Source organism: Ranitomeya variabilis, chromosome 2 (assembly GCF_051348905.1).
Source record: "Ranitomeya variabilis isolate aRanVar5 chromosome 2, aRanVar5.hap1, whole genome shotgun sequence".
NCBI lineage: Eukaryota > Metazoa > Chordata > Amphibia > Anura > Dendrobatidae > Ranitomeya > Ranitomeya variabilis.
The window spans coordinates 68,478,708-68,502,850 of NC_135233.1; the positions used below are offsets into that span (position 1 = coordinate 68,478,708).

At 38.1% G+C, this 24,143-nt stretch overlaps 1 protein-coding gene across 4 annotated transcripts in view; it reads left to right on the forward strand.

The window, feature by feature from the left end:
- The window catches only part of MEIS1 (Meis homeobox 1), a 197,586-nt gene extending 178,034 nt beyond the window's left edge, over positions 1 to 19,552 (forward strand). The window contains exons 10-13 of one of the 4 annotated variants that reach the window (XM_077282533.1): positions 13,422 to 13,480; positions 15,076 to 15,165; positions 15,405 to 15,500; positions 18,214 to 19,552. In XM_077282533.1, coding sequence (XP_077138648.1) covers positions 13,422 to 13,480; positions 15,076 to 15,165; positions 15,405 to 15,463 — 208 coding nt within the window. In that variant the 3' untranslated portion in view covers positions 15,464 to 15,500; positions 18,214 to 19,552. Of the gene's footprint in view, positions 1 to 13,421; positions 13,562 to 15,075; positions 15,166 to 15,404; positions 15,501 to 18,213 lie in introns of all 4 variants that reach the window. The other 3 variants (XM_077282531.1, XM_077282529.1, XM_077282530.1) reach the window with 3 other exon arrangements.
- Positions 19,553 to 24,143: the final 4,591 nt, after the last annotated feature.

The window sequence follows — 24,143 nt, forward strand, 5'->3', positions numbered from 1 at the left end:
TGACTTATGGATATTCAAGAACCCCCGAACCGTCTAACGGCCCAGGGGGAGAACACCAGCCCCCTAGAGCTTCCAGCAAAATCAGGAATCACATTTAGTACAAGCTGGACAAAAAATAAGAGCTATGCAAATAACCAAAAAACAAGGAAGCAGGACTTAGCTTAATTTTGCAAGATCCAGGACCAGCAGACAGGAGCAAACAGAAAGGAACTGATTACAACGATGCCAGGCACAGGACTGAGAATCCAGGAAGTTTATATAGCAACACCCCTGGACTAACGACCCAGGTGGGTGCCAAACTGAGGAAAGACAATCCCAGAGTCATATCACTAGTGACCACAAGAGGGAGCCAAAAAAGTCTAATTCACAACAGTAACCAGTGAAAACCAACAGCCTACTTAACAACACACTGCAGTTTCAAACATTTTAATCTACATAAATTGTAAAAACAGTCAAAAAAATTAAATATTTTTGGGCAGAAACTAGGATGTGTGACAAAAAAAATATACATTTTGTTTTACCACAAAGTAGTGATCTACATTTACATTTCTGGAATGTGGAGATTCTTCTTTTGTCATAAAAGTCTCACAAGCCAGGAAGCACACTTTCTGTAACACACAAGCCTTGGTTTCAGGATTTTTGTTCAGTAGCAAAATTAGGACAGCATGATATCAAACTACCCTCTTCTTTGTGGTGTGTGAAGAATAGAAAATATGGTGTTATTAATGTGGTGTTACTATAGTATATCACAGATTGGATCAATTAATATACAGTTACACAGACTATGCAGGTATAGCGGTATAGCACCTCCCTATATCACATGAATCTTTGGATTTTTATTCACAGACTGAGATTTCTAATCACATTTTCGTTTGTGTTTTAGCCCTGCAGTAGTACACCTCAATCATATTTGGATCTATCCCTATATGAAATATATGACATGAGACGGGAGCTCTCATCTCCTATTGCTCAGTTGTATAATCCTAATATGGCCACTGATTGCCTTTTTTAGTCTCTGTGATTCCTTCTTGAATGGTTGAACTAGACCATGTGATGTTATAGCTGTTAGGCTTTATGGTGGCACCTAACATCATACACCCACTTCATGCGTCCTTGCTGATGCAATCTACAGCAGTGTGGAAAATGAAATGGTGCCTAACATTTATTTATTTATTTTTTAAATCCATACAAGTCAAATTGTTTTAATTTCAGGAAATTTGACTTAAAGATGATTTGTAGCAGAAGCAGATCGATCTGCAAATCTCTATTTATGGTTGCTTTGTCATTAAAAACTGTCTAGGTTCAAAACGTATTTCCAAGCGGAATTATTTATTTATTTATTTACATATTATTTTGCTATTTATTTGCATTTAATTTATTTATTTTATTGTGTGTTTGTAGGTAGGCAAGGTTGTTGCTATAAATATTTTTATTTCTCATTGATGCAACACTGAGAAATTCTAGTACACACTACCATTCAGATTCTACAAAAATGGTAGCCTCTATTTCTTACCACTTTTCTATTGATTTCTAAACCATTACTTTGGTAATTTTTTACTTCAAACAAAAACATGTGACATATTTTTAAAAGAATAACTAGAAATATGGCTTAAGAAGAAATGCACTTTCAAAACCTTTTTAGCTAAAATCTTGGAACCTCTGAGAACTCCGCAAGTCAGGTTTTGGTCTGTTCTTGTTAAATCTCTTTAAGTGTGTTTACATAAAGTTTGACTTTCTGGTATTTCATTGCTTGCACAGACCTGATCCACACCTATTTTGAGTCAACAGTGGCCAAGAATGGTGCAGAGCAATTAAGCACAGCAAAACGTAGCACCAGCAAACTGAGAAGTGTGCCCTTAGAGACCTCTTCTCCCTTACATCATACTGCAGCCCCAGGCCATGCCTCCATAAAACAAACTGCATTTTTAGACGTTAAAAAGCCAGTCTGAAATATTGAAAATGGGGCAAATGTTGCCTCCTTGTTGGATAAAACAATTTTATCTTCTTAAAAATGAAGGAGAGCCAGAGGCATGAGGGACGGAAGTGCATTTGAAGGCATATATTGGGTAGAGCGCACTGTGTGTGTGTGTAAATGATGCATGGCTTTCTGTATCAGCATTAAAGGCTTTAGAGATTCTTTTCACTGAAAAGGAGGCGGCAGCACACTTTAAATAAAATCTGGGTCATTTAACAGTTCCACTAATATTTTATAAGGCTTGTGTATTTGTTGATGCCAACCTGATAGACCGTAGGCTGAATTGTGCCTTTTAATACTAATCTACATACTAAATAACTACTTTGATATAGAGACAACATAGATAAATGCAGAAATATGGCTCAGAGCAGTTTAGTCTCCTTCGATGTATAGTTTATATGATGAGGAAATGGATCCTATGTTTCTCAGGTCTTTCTTATGCAAAGCAATCTGAATAGGCAATTCCTAACTTCCATTAACCTGAAGCGATCTGTACGTCAAGTCAGTTTTCTATTTGATGTTTTATTAGATTACATTTCTCATGTTCTGTTTAACTAGCACATGTGACTCTCGCACTATATAAGGCAGGTAAACTTTGACTCTCAGTTCAGACACATTTTATCCTAAAGGGTTAATGTAAATAAAATGAAATCAATGTAAAATGATTTGTAACTTTGTTAAATACTTTAGCTTCGATTAATCAAGATCGGCGTGAACAATGCCGGTCTTGATGAGGGGGCGTGCTCCTCTTTCATGAACAGGCACATGACTCTCAATGAATCTGGCAAGTCTGAAATATGGCATGTAGCTCCGCGCACCTTATCACAAATCTAACTTTAGGCATTACATTCGATGTCAATCAGACAAGCTGTTGTATCATTCTCCTGTCTCACTCCAGCTGTGCCCATTTTGGCGGAGCCTTACAAAATCAGTGTGAAAACTTCAAACGTTGCTAAATTTTTGCACAACCTTGAGTGACTTGTCAACATGTTTATTTGTAACTTATCAAAATGTTGTAAGCCAGATTTCTAGGAAAAATAATTTGATGAACCCGGGCCTTATCATGATGCTTTATCATGTTTGAGAACTAAATTTGTTGCCTATGAATGAAAACATATCCAGGAGAGTTAATGCCTAAGTGATCTCTCTGAGTGAAATACATCATCAGTAGCACAAATCTGTCTCATGACAGTCTCTCATAACCTAGCAGTATAAGTAGTATAGGTAAGGCTACGTTCACAACTTTGCTATGAATTGTGTTATTATGTTCTCTTATGAGCTAGAGATGAGCAAATCTTTTAAAATTCGAATTCACCAAACAATGACTGCTGCAGTCCCTACCTCTGCCTTTAAGCAGACTGTTATAGTCCCTTCGGACTGGCTGTGCTATATCATGGGATGTGATAAATGCAAAGTATTATATAGGAAATCTGACCAATGTGAGGTCATGTAAGCCTTCCCTGCAGATAAAATCTATGGCGGTAGGAATTTAGGGTGATTTGGCGAATATAAAAAGGTTTGAATTAACTGGGCCCAATTTCCAAAAATTCTACATAACTTCAGTTTGCATCGGACTGATTTCTTCATCTCTATCATGGTTCATTGCTTTAATATATATAGATTGCAGGATGAACACCAATGGTGCTCAGGAGACTTCCTTGACTATAGTAGGGTTTCTCAGGTTTCCATTATATTATCCTTTGCTTTACTAAAAAATAATATAGCACTAGGTATATTATAATCGACTCAATTCAGATGGAGGCTCCTGACAAACCCTTAAATGGATGTCCAGGCTCTTTAGCTTATAAAGGTATATCCTGGATGCCTTGTAGGAAATACCTAATCAGAGAAACCTCCTTATTTCTTTACTTATGATCCACTTCTTTCCCTCCCACTAGCATCCTAAACTCATCATGTTTTGGAAAAATATCCCAAATCCATATTGGTAAAAGCAAAATTGCCTATCAGCATAGTGAGGTGTCTGTTTGTAGAGGGGAGAGGGGATTAGGAATGAGGAACACTCAGCACAGTAGAAGACCCGGCAAACAAAGGCAGATCGTACTGCAGCTTCCAGAAAATGTTAGATCTGCTCTGAATTCACAGTCACACAGCTCAGTACTGCTGTATAATGTACTCAATGCTTCTGCTTCTTCTTTCTGTGTGTTATAGAGAAAGAAGAATCCATTTCTCTATGTGTGTTGTGTATAGAAGACATCATCACAACTAGATACCACTCTCAAGCTCAAATTAAAGAGCCTACAGAAGAGTAAACTGTTGGAGATGCAGGATACAAAATATATAATGGCCCATAGCGAAACTTAAAACTGTTAGCTCATAGGTAGGGATAAGCAAATCTTAATTTTTTCGGGCATTTTCTTCTGACATTTTTTTTTAAATTCCCCCTTAGATTTGATTTTGTCCAATTGCAATCCTGTCCTAATCAAATTGGCACACAAAAAAGTGCTTTGAAGTCTCTCCCGATTTCCAATCATAATAAATGAAAGGCCTGTAAGGGGTTAAAAAAATTAAAAAAAAGTAGTCATCTCTACAATTAGTGCTTGCTCTGGATAGGGGTTTTGGGTCAGTTTCCAGCCTGGATCTTCCAGCGCTGACCAGACATCACGTGGAGATGTGAGGCTCTGTGCTGCTGACAGTCATTTTTCTGGATTCATGCTAATTAAATTCAAAAAATTCAAAATCTGTTAAATCAATTCGCTCATAGGGTATATATTGGTTGTCATACAGATGTTTTTTTGCCTCAGTGCTAGAAAATCTTGTAATTCAGCTAAGTCACATAAGACTGACCGACACAGTGAGAAAGAAGAAATGAGCATAGAAGGCTATGGTTGAAACTTATTTCCCCAAATTACAGTATGAAGAGCAGCTCTGCAAAGTAAACTACTGCTCTAACAAGTGAATTGCTGTGCAAAATAAAGTTATAGAAATATTCTTGAGCACATATCTTGGATGGGAGAAGAGCTTTAATAATTATAACTGTACATATGCACCTCCATTGCAGGTTCCTCTACTCTTAGTAACTAATACATCATGAATCACATATCTCTCCGCCTGCAGATACTATGGAAATGCCTTTTTAATACACTGCGAATAGCTTCAGTAAAAATTATGTAAATTGTGACATTTCCTGTGTTTGTGTAGTTTTGCGTTGTCAAACACTCCATCACTGAAAATTCCAACCTCCATGCTGAGCTTCACGAGAAAAGACTGAGACTGTAAATATAAAGCTATATGCGTCTTCTGCGTTGTCCTCGCATCATTTCATTTGTCAGCTAATTGATCATTTTTACCCTTGGTGTTTTATCATATCCTTATACTGGAAAGGCTTTGACATAGTGCTCTGTTTTTGCTACATGGTACAAATTTTTCATTACTGCCTGAGGTGTAAAACTGGGCTTGAAAGAAAATCTACTGATTCGTATGATTGATGGTCTTGCTGTGATTTGAGTAAATTCCAATATTATGTTTCTGAAGTAGGCGGTTATTCAAGCATGCATACAGCCTCTCCTTTTTTTTTCTCTTGCAATGTGAATAATGTTTTGCAGTTTGGGGTCCTCTTTTTATTCAGCGGCACAAGAGACAGACAAAGGCTGATTCACACTGCCAAAATATGACTTCATAAGTTGTCGCTTGTGGTTTCATAGGGTTTCCTGAACGGCTGTAAATTTACCAAGTATTGAAAGTTAAAAAAAAATGAGCTTCTTAATTATGATGATTGAACATCAATGAGACCCTTCTTTATCAAACTCCCAGCGCTGATGCACAGACGAGGGGCTTTAGACAGTCACTTCCTGGTTTAAGGGAAGGCATGCATGAAGGTTTTTTAGTGGCTTGATGACATACTGCAAGTGAAGGAGGTTGCCTAAATTTGGAAAAAGTAGGATAAATGGTGGATTGGTGGGGATACCACCAATGGGACCTTCAAGATTCCCAAGAACAATGGTCCTATATGACCTGCGTCAATTGATTGGAAATGTGCTTGTGTGAACACTACTCCATTAGAGACTATGGCAGCTGTAAGGTGCTTGTGTGATGACCACTCCTATAAAAGCTAAATGTCTGTCCATTAAATGGTTGAACGGTCCTTCCAATATCTGTGGGTTTGAAAGATTTAAAGTGAACCTCACAGCAGGATTTACCACTATTAACTAATGACAATGCTGCATGAAACATTTATCGCTGATTTCTAGCAACCGCAATGTTTAGGAAATGTTTCCAGCATCATCGTAAATTCTGTATTCTATTATTGTGGCATCATATATATAATTATTTAGTCTAGCCAGAAAGGCATGCACTTAGTGATGAGCAATGCAGCCCTGCCAGCCGATATCACGCCCACAGAGGTGTGGGTATTGTCTTTATAGTGCTCCGTGCTTCATAAATCACATAAATGAGCAGCTATAGGTGTGACTTCGGACATGCACAGTGGTCTTCTGCCTATGTACCACTGCTCTGACATCACACTGTACAGACCTGAAGCCAAGAACTTCCCTCTTAGATCTCACAGCAGAGTTTATAGTGCTGAGCCTGCAAGTAGTTGGTCCTAAGCAGAAGTTCTCTGTACATGCCTGAAGAACGTGCCACTACTTGCAAACTCAGCACTATACACATCAGTGCATCTGCTGTGAGATTGCAGATGGAAGTTATTGGTTGGTCAGGGTAGTGCATGAGCAGTGGCACATAGGCAGAAGATCACTGTGTATGCCTGAAACTGAGGCTTTAACCACACATTTGCTTGATTTAGAGAGCAAGAAGGAGGTGAAGGAGCACTGCAGACTATAACCATACCTCTGTGGGCATGATATCAGCTTCTTCCTGGGCTGGACTGCTCAGCGCTAAGTGCACACCTACTATTTCTAACATTTGGACCACAATATTAAAATGCTGATTTTATGATTATGCTGGCAACTTTTCCTAAACATTTGAGTTACTAGAAAACAGCGTTAAATGATGAGTGCAGTGCTGAAATTAGCTAATATGGGTAAATCCTGCTTACGGGTTCTCTGTGTGTGACATCCTAACACTGTGTGACAATGCATATTGAAATTCAGGGTCTGTAGAAATGTGGTTGTCAACCTCAATGAACAATGTAATAATGACCAAGCTGTAGTAGTAATATCATATAATTTCTAAAATTCCACAATGAATAGTAAGATATTTAGATAAACTGATTGTGCATGCTCTCAGAATAGGGAAAAGGGAATAATAGGCTAATCTTCCAAGAGAACAAAATGATTGGACATGTTGAAATCCAACTGTCTGATTCTTCTTTCCCTTGACATCTGCAAGTGGGCAAAGTACACATTTTATGGTTAGCGAGTCCTCCCAAAATTATCAGGTTTATCCTATTTTAATCTAACGTGTTTAGCTGGTGAGAGACCACTATAGTTATAATTAGTGTTGAGCATTCTGATAATGCAAATATCGGGTATCGGCCGATATTCGCTGTATCGGAATTCCAATACCAAGTTCCGATATTTTTGTGATATCGGAAATCAGAATCGGAAGTTCCCAGTGTATGGTTCCCAGGGTCTGGAGGAGAGGAGACTCTCCTTCAGGCCCTGGGATCCATATTCATGTAAAAAATAAAGAATAAAAAATATGGATATACTCACCCCTCCGGCGGACCCTGGACCTTAGCGGTGTAACCAGCAGCCTCCGTTCCTAAGAATGCAGTGAGTGTAGGACCTGCGATGACGTCGCGGCTTGTGATTGGTCGCGTGAGCGGTCACATGAGCGGTCACGCGACCAATCACAAGCCGCAATGTCATCGAAGGTCCTTCACTCTGCATTCTTAGGAACGGAGGCTGCCGGTTACACCGCTAAGGTCCAGGGTCCGCCGGAGGGGTGAGTATATCCATATTTTTTATTTTTATTCTTTATTTTTTACATGAATATGGATCCCAGGGCCTGAAGGAGAGTTTCCTCTCCTTCAGACCCTGGGAACCATCCAGGATACCTTCCGATATTTGTGTCCCATTGACTTGTATTGGTATCGGGTATCGGTATCGGCGAGATCTGATATTTTGCCGGTATCGGCCGATCCAATCCGATACCGATACTTTAGAATATCGGAAGGTATCGCTCAACACTAGTTATAATATATGTGTTATGATTAGTGTTGAGCATTCCGATACTGCAAATATCGGGTATCGGCCGATATTCGCTGTATCGGAATTCCGATACCGAGTTCCGATATTTTTGTGATATCGGAAATTGGAATCGGAAGTTCCCAGTGTATGGTTCCCAGGGTCTGGAGGAGAGGAGACTCTCCTTCAGGCCCTGGGATCCATATTCATGTAAAAAATGCAGTGAGTGTAGGACCTGCGATGACGTCACGGCTTGTGATTGGTCGCGTGAGCGGTCACATGAGCGGTCACGCGACCAATCACAAGCCGCGACGTCATCGAAGGTCCTTCACTCTGCATTCTTAGGAACGGAGGCTGCCGGTTACACCATTAAGGTCCAGGGTCCGCCGGAGGGGTGAGTATATCCATATTTTTTATTTTTATTCTTTATTTTTTACATGAATATGGATCCCAGGGCCTGAAGGAGAGTTTCCTCTCCTTCAGACCCTGGGAACCATCCAGGATACCTTCCGATATTTGTGTCCCATTGACTTGTATTGGTATCGGGTATCGGTATCGGCGAGATCTGATATTTTGCCGGTATCGGCCTATCCAATCCGATACCGATACTTTTGAATATCGGAAGGTATCGCTCAACACTAGTTATGATATATGTGACCCAATAAAACATGCTCAGTATAGTATATACAATATTTAGCAGTAGTATCTTGCACTGGCTTTGACTGAGCGTCCATGTATTATTCTGCTGGCCACAATCTGTATTATTTTCGATGTTGGTATCATCTTTGTGTATTCAGAGTTGAATATAACTGAAGAGCTGCATGGAAATAAAGTATGAAGATCATAAAGATAATTAGTTGTTTCGCTGCAATAAAAGCTAAAACATTTTTATGTAATGACATTTAATTAAGGGAAAGCTGTGGTAGCAGTTTTAAAGAATTTTTAAGGCAAATGATACTTGTTTGAAAGTGTTCTGCACATTAACTAATTAGCATTAGAGTGTAATTTACACAGTTCTGTTCTATCGGAAACTCTGGCTTCTTTGGAATAAATGCAGAATAATATTAAAAATGATCAGTATGTCTTAAATCTTTCTGTATTGGTGGAATTTCTCTTGTAGGATGAAACTATTTCAACAATTTGTGATACCATCTAGGGCACTTTAGAGTTTCTTTACCTTTCCCAGGGGTATAGCTAAAGGGGGTGCAGAGAAATACTTGCACCTGAACTTAAATTCTTTCATATACATGTATATGGGGGCTTCTTGACTCCTTCTAGACAGATGATTTTAATACAGACCAAAAACGGGAGTTTTACTAAAAACGCCCAATACTTTCATTCCCAGGAAAGATAAGTCACTGCCAAACATGTATGGCAGCAGTTTTCTCTCCTCTCCCTATAGAAAACACATGAACCAAGCTTAAATACCAAGCTTGACCAAGGTATATTGAGGAAGAGATAGCTGTCGGCTGAATGGAAACTATCTAAGGTGCCCAAAAGGCACCCTAAATCTCCACCGGTATTATAAATTACACACACATCAAGTCTAGAGCTCTGTTATAGATTTTGTACTGTGGCACATGAGCTTCACTTTATATCTCTCTGCTCTTTCCATATTTCCTATGTCATTATATACCCTTACTAGTTGACAGAACATTGAGCTCCTAATTTTTGCTCCTTTAGGCTGAATTTGTAAAACTGCAAAGGACACGCTAAGGAAACTGTTGGGTGATACCCAGACTTTTTACAGAATGTAGTGCCTATGTTATTAGTGCTTCATATATTGTCAAAATTGCATTGTGCTGTTTCTTGTCCCTAAAGTCCCCCCAACCCAGACCAGGAGGATCCAGTGTTTCGCATTATTCTCATACCAACCATTGTAGGAATGAAGGACTAAATGGAATCAGCTACATTATCTTAGGCTATGTTCACATGTCCAGTTGTCATCCGTTAGAATAGATCCAGCAAGTCTGTTGAGAAAAAATGTGTGCAGACATACATTTGTTGGCTGATTTCAACTGGATCTGTTTCTTTAACATTGTAGTCTATGGAAGACAGATCTGTTAAATAGCCATCCGTTTTTCTTCCTTTTGAAACTGATCCAATTAGCAAACAACGGATCCTTTTTAAATGAAAGACAAATGGAGAGATATTTAATGGATCCGTTTTCAATAGACATTTGTCTTTCAGCCTTTTGTAGCTGGACAAGAGTTGTGTCTGGAAAAAATTGTTATCAACACATACCTGTTGGATCCGTTCTTACGGATGATTACTGGACATGTGCACATTGCCTGGCTTATAAAGTAAGGTTATCTGTTTAGAAGCCTACTACTCATTATAAAGGGCTAACAGGCCAACCTGAATTGCAGACATTGTCTTTCTAATACACATTCTCTTAATTTTTATGTTATATTACAATTGCAGACATTGTCTTTCTAATACACATTCTCTTAATTTTTATGTTATATTACAGTATATGTATATTCCTGTTTGTATTAATGATTTCAAATATATACTTCAGCTTTATCAATTTCCTTCAGTATTATAGTAATAAAATGATTTTATATCGAAAAACTTTTTGGAGGCATCTATGTCTACCTGCTTTACGCAAAAATGAAGGTCACCAAAAATAGTATTTTTCTGCCTTCGAATGTTATCACATGAGTGTTGCTGTAAAGGATTACAGCTCTTGAAGCTTCACTAATCGCCCAGAGGTTAGATTGTCTTATGGAGGAGCATTCATGTGTTATAGCAAACAGGCTGTAGCTTGTAATGTGGCCTGAACAGGTATTCTTCATCTTTTAACTGCTAATGTATTGTCCACCCTAATAATAGCTTAAGGTGCATAGGTTAGGACATTTTTGGGTGAGCTCTGAAAGAGGTGGTCTCTGGCTAGATTAGATAGATTGATAGATAGATAAATGGATAGATAGATTTATTTTGTTATTTTACTCACTTATATTGCACCATTAAATAAGTGCTTAACACACTTCTTCATTATTGTTCCCATTGGGGCTCACAATGTAAATTTCCTGTCAGTATGGCTTTGCAGTGTGGGAGGAAACCAGAGAACTTGGAGGAAACTCATGCAAACAAGGGGAGAACATGCAAACTCCTTGCAGATGGTACCTTTGGTGGAATTTGAATTAAGGATCTCAGCACTGCAAGGCAACAGTGCTATGGGCAGCATGGTGGCTCAGTGATTAGCACTGGCACTGGTTTCAAATACCACCAAAGGACAAAATCTACAAGGAGTTTGCATGTTGTCCCCATGTTTGTGTATTTTTCTTCCGCGTGCTTCGGTTTCTTTCTACACTCCAAAAACGTACTGATAAGGGATTTAGTCCCAGTAGGAATAGTGATGATGATGTTTAAAGCGCATTTCTTGTTCGTATGACCACATAATGGCCACATGCGCTATGGCAACTCAGCCAAATTTGTAGATCATTTGGACCATTGTTTAGAGCAACAACTGGTGTGCAAAGTGAAGCTTTCTATTACAAAAGCATAAAGATGAGGGGAGAGGTCAGAGGCCATTTTGGAAACAAACAGCTGGACCAGTTTATTTAAACAGATATGAGGATGGGATGCTGACCTCAGTTTGACTTCTTTTGGGAGGGGCAAGAATGCCATTTTATGACTAGAGAGAAAGAAAAGTTTAGTTCTTCTCTCTTGAAAGCAGCCTTAAGGCAAAAAAAAAAGAAATTGATGTTTTACACACAAAGTTGTGCTAAAAAATCCACATTTTTTATGGTTGCAAAAAAAGAAAGTAACTGAGGAGTAATGAAAAAAAAAAAACAATAAAAGCACAACAAACATTTGTAATAATTAATACATTTTGTTAATAAAAAAAAATTCCTTCTTCTTCAAAGTACTCTAGAATAATAGTTAAAATGTTTTAATTTGCCATGTCTAATGAATGAGAGTTAACAGAAAAAGACAGTTGAACCAAATGCAAAGTTCTGTGGAACTCCGGCTAGGGAACAATGGCAAGTGGACCTCAGTCTGATGAGGCCACGGGAAAGTGTTTATGCACAGACCTCCTGCTAGGAAAGGTATTCAGAAATTTGTGTATATCACAAAGGGAGGGATACATGCTCTCTAAAGTGAAGGTTAAAGAGGCTTTCCCTAACAATAGGTTTGTTTATTTTTTATTAACACTACTTTTATGACATTTAATATTGAAAGAAACTGTTGCCAGTGTAACCTACCAAAAATTCATTAAATAATGTTTAATTGGACAATCCAGAAAGACAGTTGATGAGGGGGGTTTATTTCCCAAGTTATCCCAGCATCTTTGCTTGATGAAGGTTATTAAAACAGAATAAAGAGGAATTATATAACTACATACTCCCCGTGTGCTCATATTTTAATTTAATTTTTGTGTTTACAGTGTTGTATTATCCTGATGCAATAAAGTTTCACATTTGGGGAATCGGCACATGTCGTTGGTGATAATATATTTTGAGTTAACGCTAATTGACTAGGAAAAAAGATGCAAAACATAAATATTAAATTTCTACGCACATCGAAAATAAAAAAAAAATAGTATATGCTAATAAGCCAAGACTGAAAACACATTGGTTGATAAATGACTTTAATTTTAGATGGTCAATGAATGGTCTTATATTTTTTGACCTTTCGTGATTTCTGAAGAAAACCGGATTATAAGAGCAAATGGTCTATGGCATTGACCTTGTTCTGACCCCACTCTTTGAATAAACCAAAGGAAAAAAAAAATAGTCTCTATAAGCCGAATGCCTTGTTCTGAACTCCCCAGCAGCGTGAGCAAATGGTGATAAAACTCCAGACGTTCTCTCATTTGATGGTATACTGCCATCACACAGTTCATTATCTTAATAGTGGGCATTAAAATAGAATTAAACTCTTAAGAAAAAAAAAGAAGGGATTTTAATAAAAGTTGTGAATTAGTCACAAAACAAAAGATATGGATAGGCCTGCTCGGATTCTTGTATTAGGCTTCACTCTTCTATGAGATTCGTGTTTTTTCTCCCTGTAGAGTTGCAACTGGAATGGTACACATATTGTTTTTCAGCAAACCTGGCTAATTCCCTCATGTAGAGCTTAAATGGAAAAGTCCGACTGTGGTAAAAGCTGACAAACATAAATCAACTCAGAAGCCCCAGCTTGTACTCTGGAAGGTCAGAAGGGGTTACATGGGCTTCTGACTGCTTCACCCAGCATGTAAAACATCTGACTAAACTACATCAGCTTTGCTCTTTGTAATGGTCAGAACCCCAACATTATATTGTAGACACAACTTTTAATAATTTGTAACAAACCTCAATAACCATATTGTGTTTTGTTGCCTTTTCTAGGTTTATAAATGCTAGAAGAAGAATAGTCCAACCTATGATAGACCAGTCCAATCGAGCAGGCAAGTCCTCAATAGTAACTGTTTTCAAGTCACGCAGGCGAAAACCATCCTCAAGCCATTCACCGGGAGGTCCAGTACCTGGTAAATAAATAAAATGCCGGGAGTTAGAAAAAAAAAAGGAAAAATAAAAAAGTACATGAATTGGATCTTTTCTTTAGACTATTGTTACATAATTTTACTTTTTGTATTAGTTTTTCTCCTCAGCTATACTTTCTGCTACTTTGACCACTGGTGCATGGCTTGGTGTGGAATTGCTGTAAACTTTATTACCTGTCAAAAGGGTAACAGGGTCAGTATCCCTTATGGGACTCAGTAAAGTTCAAAGACATTCAATGTGGTAGTTTTTTTTAGACCTTAACAACCTTCAGACTTGTAACTTTAAAGTTAGCTTGTTGTGTTCAACTAAAAAATGCGTTGCCATACAAGAAAACATCTATATCTCATACTAAGTTTCTTTGGGAATTCTATATCGGTTATTACTTACTGTATGTTGGATACTCTTACATTACCCAAATACCAGCATGCTAAATATCGGCATGCTGGTTGAGAAAAATGGTGGTGGACTTCTTTCTTAACTAAGTGTCTAGTTTTCTAAGCACTAGGTGTAATATGCTAACATGGGTTATTTAGATGAAACTGAAAATTTATATTAATGGGTTGGTATGAAACACAGATTAATTTTAATCCCATATCCCTATCTATTTGATGCCATAATCTAATCTTTTCTATAATACGCATTAATTCAACATTCCCTATCCTACCCTAACTACACTATCTAACCGCTTTTTTCTCTACTTCCTCTTTTATGACACTTTGTTTGAGTATCCCAGTGCATGCTGGGATACTCAAGCAAAGTGTCATCAGGGGCAAGAGGCTGCTGTCAATGCCACAACCTCTGCCCCCTCCCTGAAATGAAGCATCATCGGTGACCTCCATTTCAAGGGCTGGGCTAGACCCTGCTCTATTGAGTATTCCGACATATGCTCAGTAAATTTGTCACTGTGTGATTTGCACAGTGGCAGTGCCCTCTTTTGCCAGCTCTGATCAGAAGTAATGTGGCGGCAGGAGAGCGGATTGTCAGTGTATGTTGTAAGAGTACTTAGCTTTCAGAGACCAGTGCTGCCCCAGCAAGTGACGTGAACAGAGACAAGAATCAACCGAGCGTACATCGGAATTGACAACCGACGAAAGCTCAGTAGAGCAGAGACTAGCCCAGCCACTGAATTGGAGGTGACTGATGACGCTTTGTTACAGGGAGGGGCAGAAGCTGCGGCAGTGATCATAGCGTCTACCCCCTGATGACGCTTCGTTTGAGTATCCCAGCATGCACGGGGATTCTCAAACGAAGCTTCATGAAAGAGGAAGTAGAAAAAAAATCAAGCAGTTAGATATTGTAGTGAGGGAACTTTAGGAAATTTTTAATTAAAATGTGTAAGAAAAAAAATTAGATTATGACATCAAATAGGCATTTAGGATTAAAATTAATTTGTGATTTCCATTACTCCTTTAATTTTTATGTTGATGTTTTTTGGAAGATGATAATTTGTGATTTTAATATATATACTCTATTATAACAATTGCATTATACATTTCAGTAAGTCAAGGAACACCTTATAACCCCGATGGACAACCAATGAGTGGTTTTGTAATGGATGGTCAGCAACACATGGGAATCAGAGCGCCAGGTAACATTTTCTTTTTGTAATTTTGACTTATTTATACAAAGAGGTAAATGTTTAGTTTGAGCTTTTTATTTAATCTCTTGCTGTATCTTTACCTTTCTTGTGAATCATAATGTGGCTACAATCTGGGTTCTTTACTTTATCTTGATTTCTTTTGGGTTTGTTTTTGTCATGGGATCTTTGGTTTCTCTGTTTACTTCTCTGATCTCCTGGCATCTTCTTGGATTTTATCTCCCTTTTAGGACCTATGAGTGGAATGGGCATGAATATGGGCATGGAGGGGCAATGGCACTACATGTAACCATCAACTAGTTAACCAATGGCAAAGCAAGGGGGAAGTAAGTACAACAGGGGGCAACAGATGTTCTGTCTACTTTGCTCAAGGAGTTGTTTTTATATTTTTGTGCACTGTGGATTTTCTTCATTTGTGTTCTCCCTGCCCATAGCTCCATGCTTGTTCATTCCTTTTCCAAACCCTCCCCAAAATTCTGGGTATCCTCTTTCATCTCTTACTGATTTTGTTTCGTTCATCTACTGCATATATTGTACATTTACTCTTGTGTTGTTATTATACATTACTGACCACATGACTAAACAAGAAATAGGCAGTAGGTGGGGGAGGGGGGAGGGGGTTTCCATGGCAACAGACTGATTTGCAAAATGTAAGCAGTCTGTAGCAGTGCAAGGAAAGGAAAGAGCATGTCCCCAAAGTGTCATAAATCTGTCTAACCACAGTTGATGCATGAGTTACACTTCTTCCCTAACCTGCAAGACACCAATATGCAAACATGGACTTTTTGAAGCAAGATAGACATCATCTTTCGGGGAAAAAAATAAAATCCTAGCGCTATTTAAGATCCCACACAGGAAAAACTTTGAATTTCCACTTTGCCTCTCTTTGTCCTTCCTGTATAATAGGATTACGTGTGGAAAAGGGAAAGTAAAAGAATACAAGATAGAGGTGTGCACAGCAGGTTCTGCAGCTTTGCCTGGGCTAATTGACTATATCCAAATTAAGTATGCCATCACTTGCAGTGTGACAAATGGATTTGACTCATTCAGTATACAAAAATAGAGATCATTAATGCAATCTTCAGCTGCAGGCCTAGTGAAGCCCAGAGAGAGAAAAAAACGGACCACAATCTCGCTTTGTATTTTTTTTTTTTTTTAGCAGCAAAAATATTATTCTCTCTAAAGGAATGTAGCAGAAGGGCTCAGAGTCAGACCCATTCTGATTTTCATTTTTTGTTCAGTATAGAACGACTGCTGTGGTCCCTTCTTAATTGTGATTCTGATGCTACCCAGAATTCCAAATTACATATCAGGCTTGGAAACAAACTGCCTAGGAAGGCACCAGCCTCCCGCTCACACATCATGAACATTTCCAGCTTAGTTAATCTAAATATTGTTTCTTAATTTCTGGGTCAATTAAATTTAAATGATGTATGCTATGCTTCATAACCAATTAAATTAATAGGATATTATGAAAAATATCATCACTTTTGATTAAAGAGCAGTGGATATGGTACATTTTCTGAGCAATTTTTCTGAGTTTAGTTAAGAAAAAAGAAAAGGGGAAAAAAAGAGTGTTCCTTTAGGCTAGATTAAGCAGCCTTTCATTGCTGGAGCCCTGAGACCTGAATCCAAGGTGTTCACGCTGCAACATTACTTAGAACTAAAGCCAATTGAACCTACTTAGAAATAGCGTTATGCCTTTCACCCTTGATGATTATGGAGCTTATAGCTCTCTGAGACAATACACCTGTCAGTTTTCATCAACTATAGCAAACCATGCAGAAGACAGAGGCCCTCGGAAAGCAGGGGGGCTATTGTTTTACGTTCCGTTTCCTCATTGTTCTCAAATTTAGTGAAAGCTTGACTGAGTTTGTAGTCTGATTTATTTTAAACGTTCATGATCACAAGGAAGGAATTAATTGCTAACAGTTATTGATTTCTTGCATGTATGAAGGACAAAAAATGTCTCTCGTTTAACAGCTAGTCTTAAAGAATTCTATTTTATGACAATATTTTACTAAACAACTACTGTCTTTTTATACTTTCTAGCAGTAGTCATAGCTAGACTTCAATTCTTTTTTTAATGGCCTTCGGCTTGATCTTGAGCCAAGGCGACTTGAAGGATGAAAGCTCTGTAGGAATATTGATCTTGTGCTTGTCTAGATAGGTCCACCAGGGTCTTCTCCAAAGGTATCTCGGTAGTATCAAGCCATCAGTTTGCTTGTCTTCCTCTTTGCCTTGTTCCTTCTATTCTTCTCACCATGATGTCCTTCTCCAGTGATTGCTCTCTTTGAATGATGTGTCCAAAGTAGGCAAGTTGTAGCTTAATGTTCCTTGCTTTGAATGAGATGTCTGGCTTGATTTGTTCCAAAATTGATTTGGTTGTTCTTCTTGTCATGCATATCGACTACATCCTTCTCCAGCACCACATTTTGAAGGTGTTGATTCTTCTTCTGTCTTGTTTATGTATATTCCAGGTTTTGCATATGTATGTTAGCATAGAGAAAAGAAAAACATTCAAAAGGCTTTCCATAACCAAAAAGGCTTCAAAAGGCTTTTTTTAAACCAAAGTTTTTCTTCACCTTGGACAAAAGTTTAGCTTACCTCCCTAGCCTTGTATCTAAATACCCAAAATAGGGCAGAGTGGCTTGTTGGCACCCACATCACTCAACTTTGGAGGAAAATATATCTTATCATTACTGGTGAACACAGACAGAAGAGGGTACCTGTGCAATAGCAAAATATGGGCCCTTTGCAGTCTAATAGCTTATAAAAAGCAAAGTTCCTCCTTTTTTGGAGGTGGACATGGGCCCCTTTACCACTTGGGCACCTGTGCTGCTGCACAGGTTGCACCAATGATTTGCCCACCTATGCATACTATATTCTCTCCCGAATTATGTAGTAAGGTATTACTGCATGCAAAGCTATAAGGATCCTCCTACTTTGCCAAAATTTTCACCATGAAGTTCACTAAATAAATGTGCTACTTACCCTTGGAGTTTTGGGGCAATAACTCATTTTACATATCTTTCTCAGGACTGCAAGGTATGCCAGGGAATTACATATCTTCGACTGGTCCGATGGGTATGAGTATGGGACAGCCAAGTTATCCTCCATCGCAGATGCCCTTACACCATGCTCAGCTGCGTCATGGGCCATCTGTGCATACCTACATTCCTGGACACCATCACCACCCAGCGATGATGATGCACGGGGGACCACATCACCCTGGAATGCCGATGTCAGCACCTAGCCCCTCAGTACTTAATACAGGAGATCCAACGATGAGTGGGCATGTTATGGACATCCATGCTCAGTAATTTAAGGGAATATATGTTGTCTGCAATGACAAAAAAAAAATGTCACGTACTCTGTTTCTGCCACGACGGTGGTGTTCCACTCTTGGAGTCCATGACCGTTTTGACACAGGGACGTCCGAAAAAAAGCAGACACAAGATGCTGAAATCAAGTTTGGGGACACAATAAATACATATATAAGACATTAAGAGAACAAAGAGTGAAATATTGTAAATGATATTATACTGTTAACCATATTATGTTGTTTCTTATAGATTTTTTTAAAAAAATGTGAAATTTTTCCACACTATGTGTGTTGTTTCCATAGCTCTTCACTTCCTCCAGAAGCCTCCTTACTTAAAGAAAATAAAGCCTTACAGTTACCCTGCAGATGACAGAAAGTCCTCATTTGCAGGTCATTTTTAAAGCATTACAATAAGTATGTCAGGCAGAAGATTTTTTTCTTCGATACAAGGATTTCAGCCATGCGCTCTTTCACTGCAGCTTTGTCTCTCGATTTTTTTTTGTCTCCCTGTTTCTTTCTCTCTAGCCTGGGGCTTGAATTTGCATGTCTAATTCATTTACTCACCATATTTGAATTGGCCTGAACAGATGTAAATCGGGAAGGATGGGAAAACTGCAGTCATCAACAATGATTAATCAGCTGTTGCAGGCAGTGTCTTAAGGAGACTGGTAGGATGAGGCATGGAAACCAAAAGGCAATGTGTATGGAGCATAATTGTCACAACAGAGCATCAGTGTCCCCATTCAGCAGCGACAACAACCAATCTGTGCATAACTTCCTGTGTCATACAACGCAAAAGCAAGAACTGTAGATGATTTATTTTTAATACATTGACTTTCTTTCTCAGCAAGGCATCAGTCATGCATACATTTTTCCATAGTCCCATCATGGAACATTTAATGTAAACATTGTAAATAAATTTTGTGCAAAAAGGACTGGAAAAAAATAACTGTATTGTTGCAATTTTTTTTTGTATAAACAAGATTGGTATGAGTTGGAATGCAGATTAATTTACTAGGTGGAATTAGCTAATTATATTTCTTTTTTTGTGCTAAAACAAAATGCTTGTCAAGATTTTTTTATTCTAAAAAAAACACAAAACTCTAATAGTGGAATATAATAAGATTCACGTTAACGTGGTTGCTAAAGTTATACAAATTGCTATTTAATTTGTGACTTTTGAGTGCAATCGCTTTAAAACCAAGGCTAGCGTTCCACGACAGTAAAAGAAAATTTTTCAGCCAGTCAACTCTTCTCATATCTGTGTGCAGTCTGCATGCAATCCATTTTTTTTTCTCATCAGCTATTAGTCATTTACAAGACCACTTAAAGTTTCCAATATTACAGAATTGCAAAGTATTTCTTAAAATCGGATGCTATATTGTGGCTCTGTATGGCATCCGATTTTTTTTTCTCACATCCAAATATTTTAATGGGTGAGTTTCATCAGATTTTCAGAGGAAAGTCGTGCATGCTGCTATTGTTTTCACAGGTAGATTCAGTCACTGAAAAAGTAATTCATCTGCACTTCCCCTTTGAATAACATTGGTTTGAGTGCAGTACGTTTTTTTAATGGATAGCACTTGGACCAAAAATATGGTGTGCATGACCCCCTAAACAGAGCAATGATCATAGACATTCTTGTGGGCCCCACGGGGAAATGTACAGTACAGACCAAAAGTTTGGACACACTTTCTCATTTAAAGATTTTTCTGTATTTTCATGGCTATGAAAATTGCACATTCACACTGAAGGCATCAAAACTATGAATTAACACATGTGGAATTATATACTTAACAAAAAAATGTGAAACAACTTAAATTATGTCTTATATTCTAGGTTCTTCAAAGTAGCCACCTTTTGCTTTGATGACTGCTTTGCATACTCTTGGCATTCTCTTGATGAGCTTCAAGAGGTAGTCACCGGGAATGGTCTTCCAACAATCTTGAAGGAGTTCCCAGAGATGCTTAGCACTTGTTGGCCCTTTTGCCTTCACTCTGCGGTCCAGCTCACACCAAACCATCTCGATTGGGTTCAGGTCTGGTGACTGTGGAGGCCAGGTCATCTAGCGTAGCACCCCATCACTCTCCTTCTTGATCAAATAGCCCTTAAACAGCCTGGAGGTGTGTTTGGGGTCATTGTCCTGTTGAAAAATAAATGATAGTCCAACTAAACGCAAATGATGGAATAGCATGCCGCTGCAAGATGCTGTGGTAGCCATGCTGGTTCAGTATGCCTTCAATTTTGAATAAATCCCCAACAGTGTCACCAGCAAAGCACCCCCACACCATCACACCTCCTCCTCCATGCTTCACTGTGGGAACCAGGCATGTAGAGTCAATCCGTTCACCTTTTCTGTGTCGCACAAAGACACAGTGGTTGGAACCAAAGATCTCAAATTTGGACTCATCAGACCAAAGCACAGATTTCCACTGGTCTAGTGTCCATTCCTTGTGTTCTTTAGCCCAAACAAGTCTCTTCTGCTTGTTGCCTGTCCTTAGCAATGGTTTCCTAGCAGCTATTTTACCATGAAGGCCTGCTGCACAAAGTCTCCTCTTAACAGTTGTTGTAGAGTTGTGTCTGCTGCTAGAACTCTGTGTGGAATTGACCTGGTCTCTAATCTGAGCTGCTGTTAACCTGCGATTTCTGAGGCTGGTGATCTGGATAAACTTATCCTCAGAAGCAGAGGTGACTCTTGGTCTTCCTTTCCTGGGGCGGTCCTCATGTGAGCCAGTTTCTTTGTAGCGCTTGATGGTTTTTGCCACTTCACTTGGGGACACTTTCAAAGTTTTTCCAATTTTTCGGACTGACTGACATTAATTTCTTAAAGTAATGATGGCCACTCATTTTTCTTTACTTAGCTGCTTTTTTCTGGCCATAATACAAATTCTAAAAGTCTATTCAGTAGGACTATCAGCTGTTTATCCACCAGACTTCTGCACAACACAATTTATAAGGCAAGAAATCCCACTTATTAAACCTGACAGGGCACACCTGTGAAGTGAAAACCATTTCCGGTGACTACCTCTTGAAGCTCATGAAGAGAATGCCAAGAGTGTGCAAAGCAGTCATCAAAGCAAAAGGTGGCTACTTTGAAGAACCTAGAATATAAGACATAATTTCAGTTGTTTCAGTATATAATTCCACACGTGTTAATTCATAGTTTTGATGCCTTCAATGTGAATGTACAATTTTCATAGTCTTGAAAATGCAGAAAAATCTTTAAATGAGAAGGTGTGTCCAAACTTTTGGTCTGTACTGTATATCATTTCCGATCCCTCCACCCATCATGTGTCATATATTATACTAAAATCTTGTCATGAGGGAGAGGGGGCCTTTTGGCTACTTCTTCACCCCCTCAGGTCCTAATCATTTAAGGTGAAAGTACAATGATATATATGTTCAGTATGTAAGCACACCACTCTGTCCATAGTGCCCAACATAATAGTACTCACCTAACCTCACAAGGAGATCAGAGCTGTATCATTACATCTCACACACTGAGAAACCTAAGTTACTGAGTGGGCATGTTTTTTTTTATGATTGGGCAACTCATACAGGGAGAATAAGTACAAACTCTCTGATAACACCCACTTGAACTTAGCAAAATTACAAATATCTCTGCAACATAGAGGCAAAATAATATAAAAAAATGTTTTATTCTCTGCAGCCACTATTATATAATTTGTCCAGTTCAACATGAGAAATTTAGTGAAAGGTCCTCTTTAAGCATTTCATTGTCCTCATTTGTCAATGGCTGTGGGTGTTCATACATTGGCATTCCCAGTTAGCATTTTTGAAAATGGGTTTTCTAAAGAAGACAGCACTTTTCATTGTTTTTTTCAATGAAACTTTTAGAATCCTCCATGTTTTATTATATTAAAAAGAAAATATATGCTATAATCTATCTAAAAAATAATCAAGTGCAGAATGTCTGCCATTCATAAGTGTATTATTCCATACTTAAAATAGGTGTAAGGAACACATACAATGTGATTAACAAGTTGATTGCGCTGATTTAATTCTATTCAGCAACTGAATTCATTATCATTAAAATATTACACAAGGAGTTTTTAATTTCCAACTAAAAGGTATAATCGTAAAATGCACAACATTTTTAAACTGGTAAAATAACTGAAAATTAAGAGCCATTAAGATTCATAGAGAGGCGTTATCATACATGAAGAAAAAATGTATTTTCAAACTTTATAAAGACCTATTTATAAAATGGAGACTGATGAATAATATACTGATTGATATAAAATTAAGCACAAATATAGGCTTTAACTGTCTTGGGAAAACTCAACCGTAAAATTCAGTAATTACAAATATATTAATTTTGCTCCGAATTTATCAGTAGCTTTCATAAAATGTTTATACTTCAAGTAAAGTTTGACTTGTGATTTTGTTATTCTTTTTACGTTTTCAAATAAGTAGGAAGGTTTGTTGGAGAACATTGCAGTATTTTTTTTTTTTTTTTAGAATTTATCGAACCCCTGGCCAATGTAATTCTTTGGGCTTTGACCCATAAAAAAATTGGACAGCACTCAGATGCCATCCGTATGTTGTTAATTTTTCACTATTTTTTTTCCATACGAGAAAAATTGATGATACTCTAATGGTAAAAACTAACACTTATCAAACACTGATGAAAATCTGGTCAAAACCAGTGAAAACGTTAAACCAGGCCATTAAATAGCGATCAGCTACATACAAACTGATCAGAAGTAATTTTAAGGGAGGTTGTAATCAGAGAGTAACCTATTGTTTAAATAATATTTTTTGTACTAAAAGTATTTTTCTTCTACTTTTTCCATTTTTTTTTCATAGCACTATCTTTATTAAAATAAAAAACAGCAGAACCAAATTAGTTATCTTGCAATTTTCACAGTTGCCATTAAGGTTCTTTTAGATTCTAACGTCTTGTCCATTCATAAACAGTTTTCAACAGGCTCATTATCAGCAGAGGCACGAATAAAATTATTTGTAACACCTCTATAGGCAACTGATGACACAGGATTCACCATTAACAATAGGTGAAGTCACAGCTTCCCCTCACTTCTCAATATCTTTTGCATTAGATAGAATTGGACTCTCTTCAATGTCACTAATATCCGTCTGGATTTCCTGAAACAAAAGGATGTTAAAGTCTAAAAAAGAGCCCCAGATACCCATGTGATAGTTGAAAGACTTTTATTTTGTATTTTTCAAAACAGATTGTGATATGGAAAGAGAAACACAGCAACATTTTTTTTAAAACTATTGTTGCAAAAGGACTTGTCCCTGAACCTTCACAACAGGTGAGGACATTTGGTCCCTAATACAGTGTCTTTGCTGAATATGGCTTAAATTAAAGAGGTTGTCTACTACAATGTGTAGTGGGCAGATCGATATATAAACCTTGGAAGTTAAGCTTTCTTCAAATACCTTGCATTTCCTATAGTGCCTGTGAACGGTGCTAATGCTCATCACCATCACGTGACCTGTGGCTGAAGCTGCCTCTGATATCCAGCGATGTCCCTCAACTTCTGGAGATGGAAGCTGACCCAGCATCACCAAGGCGGACCCAGTCTCCCCGAGTGACTGGGCTATAGGTGGAGATTCACTGCACGTCACAGCCTAGCATTGCGTGGGCTTGCTGCGC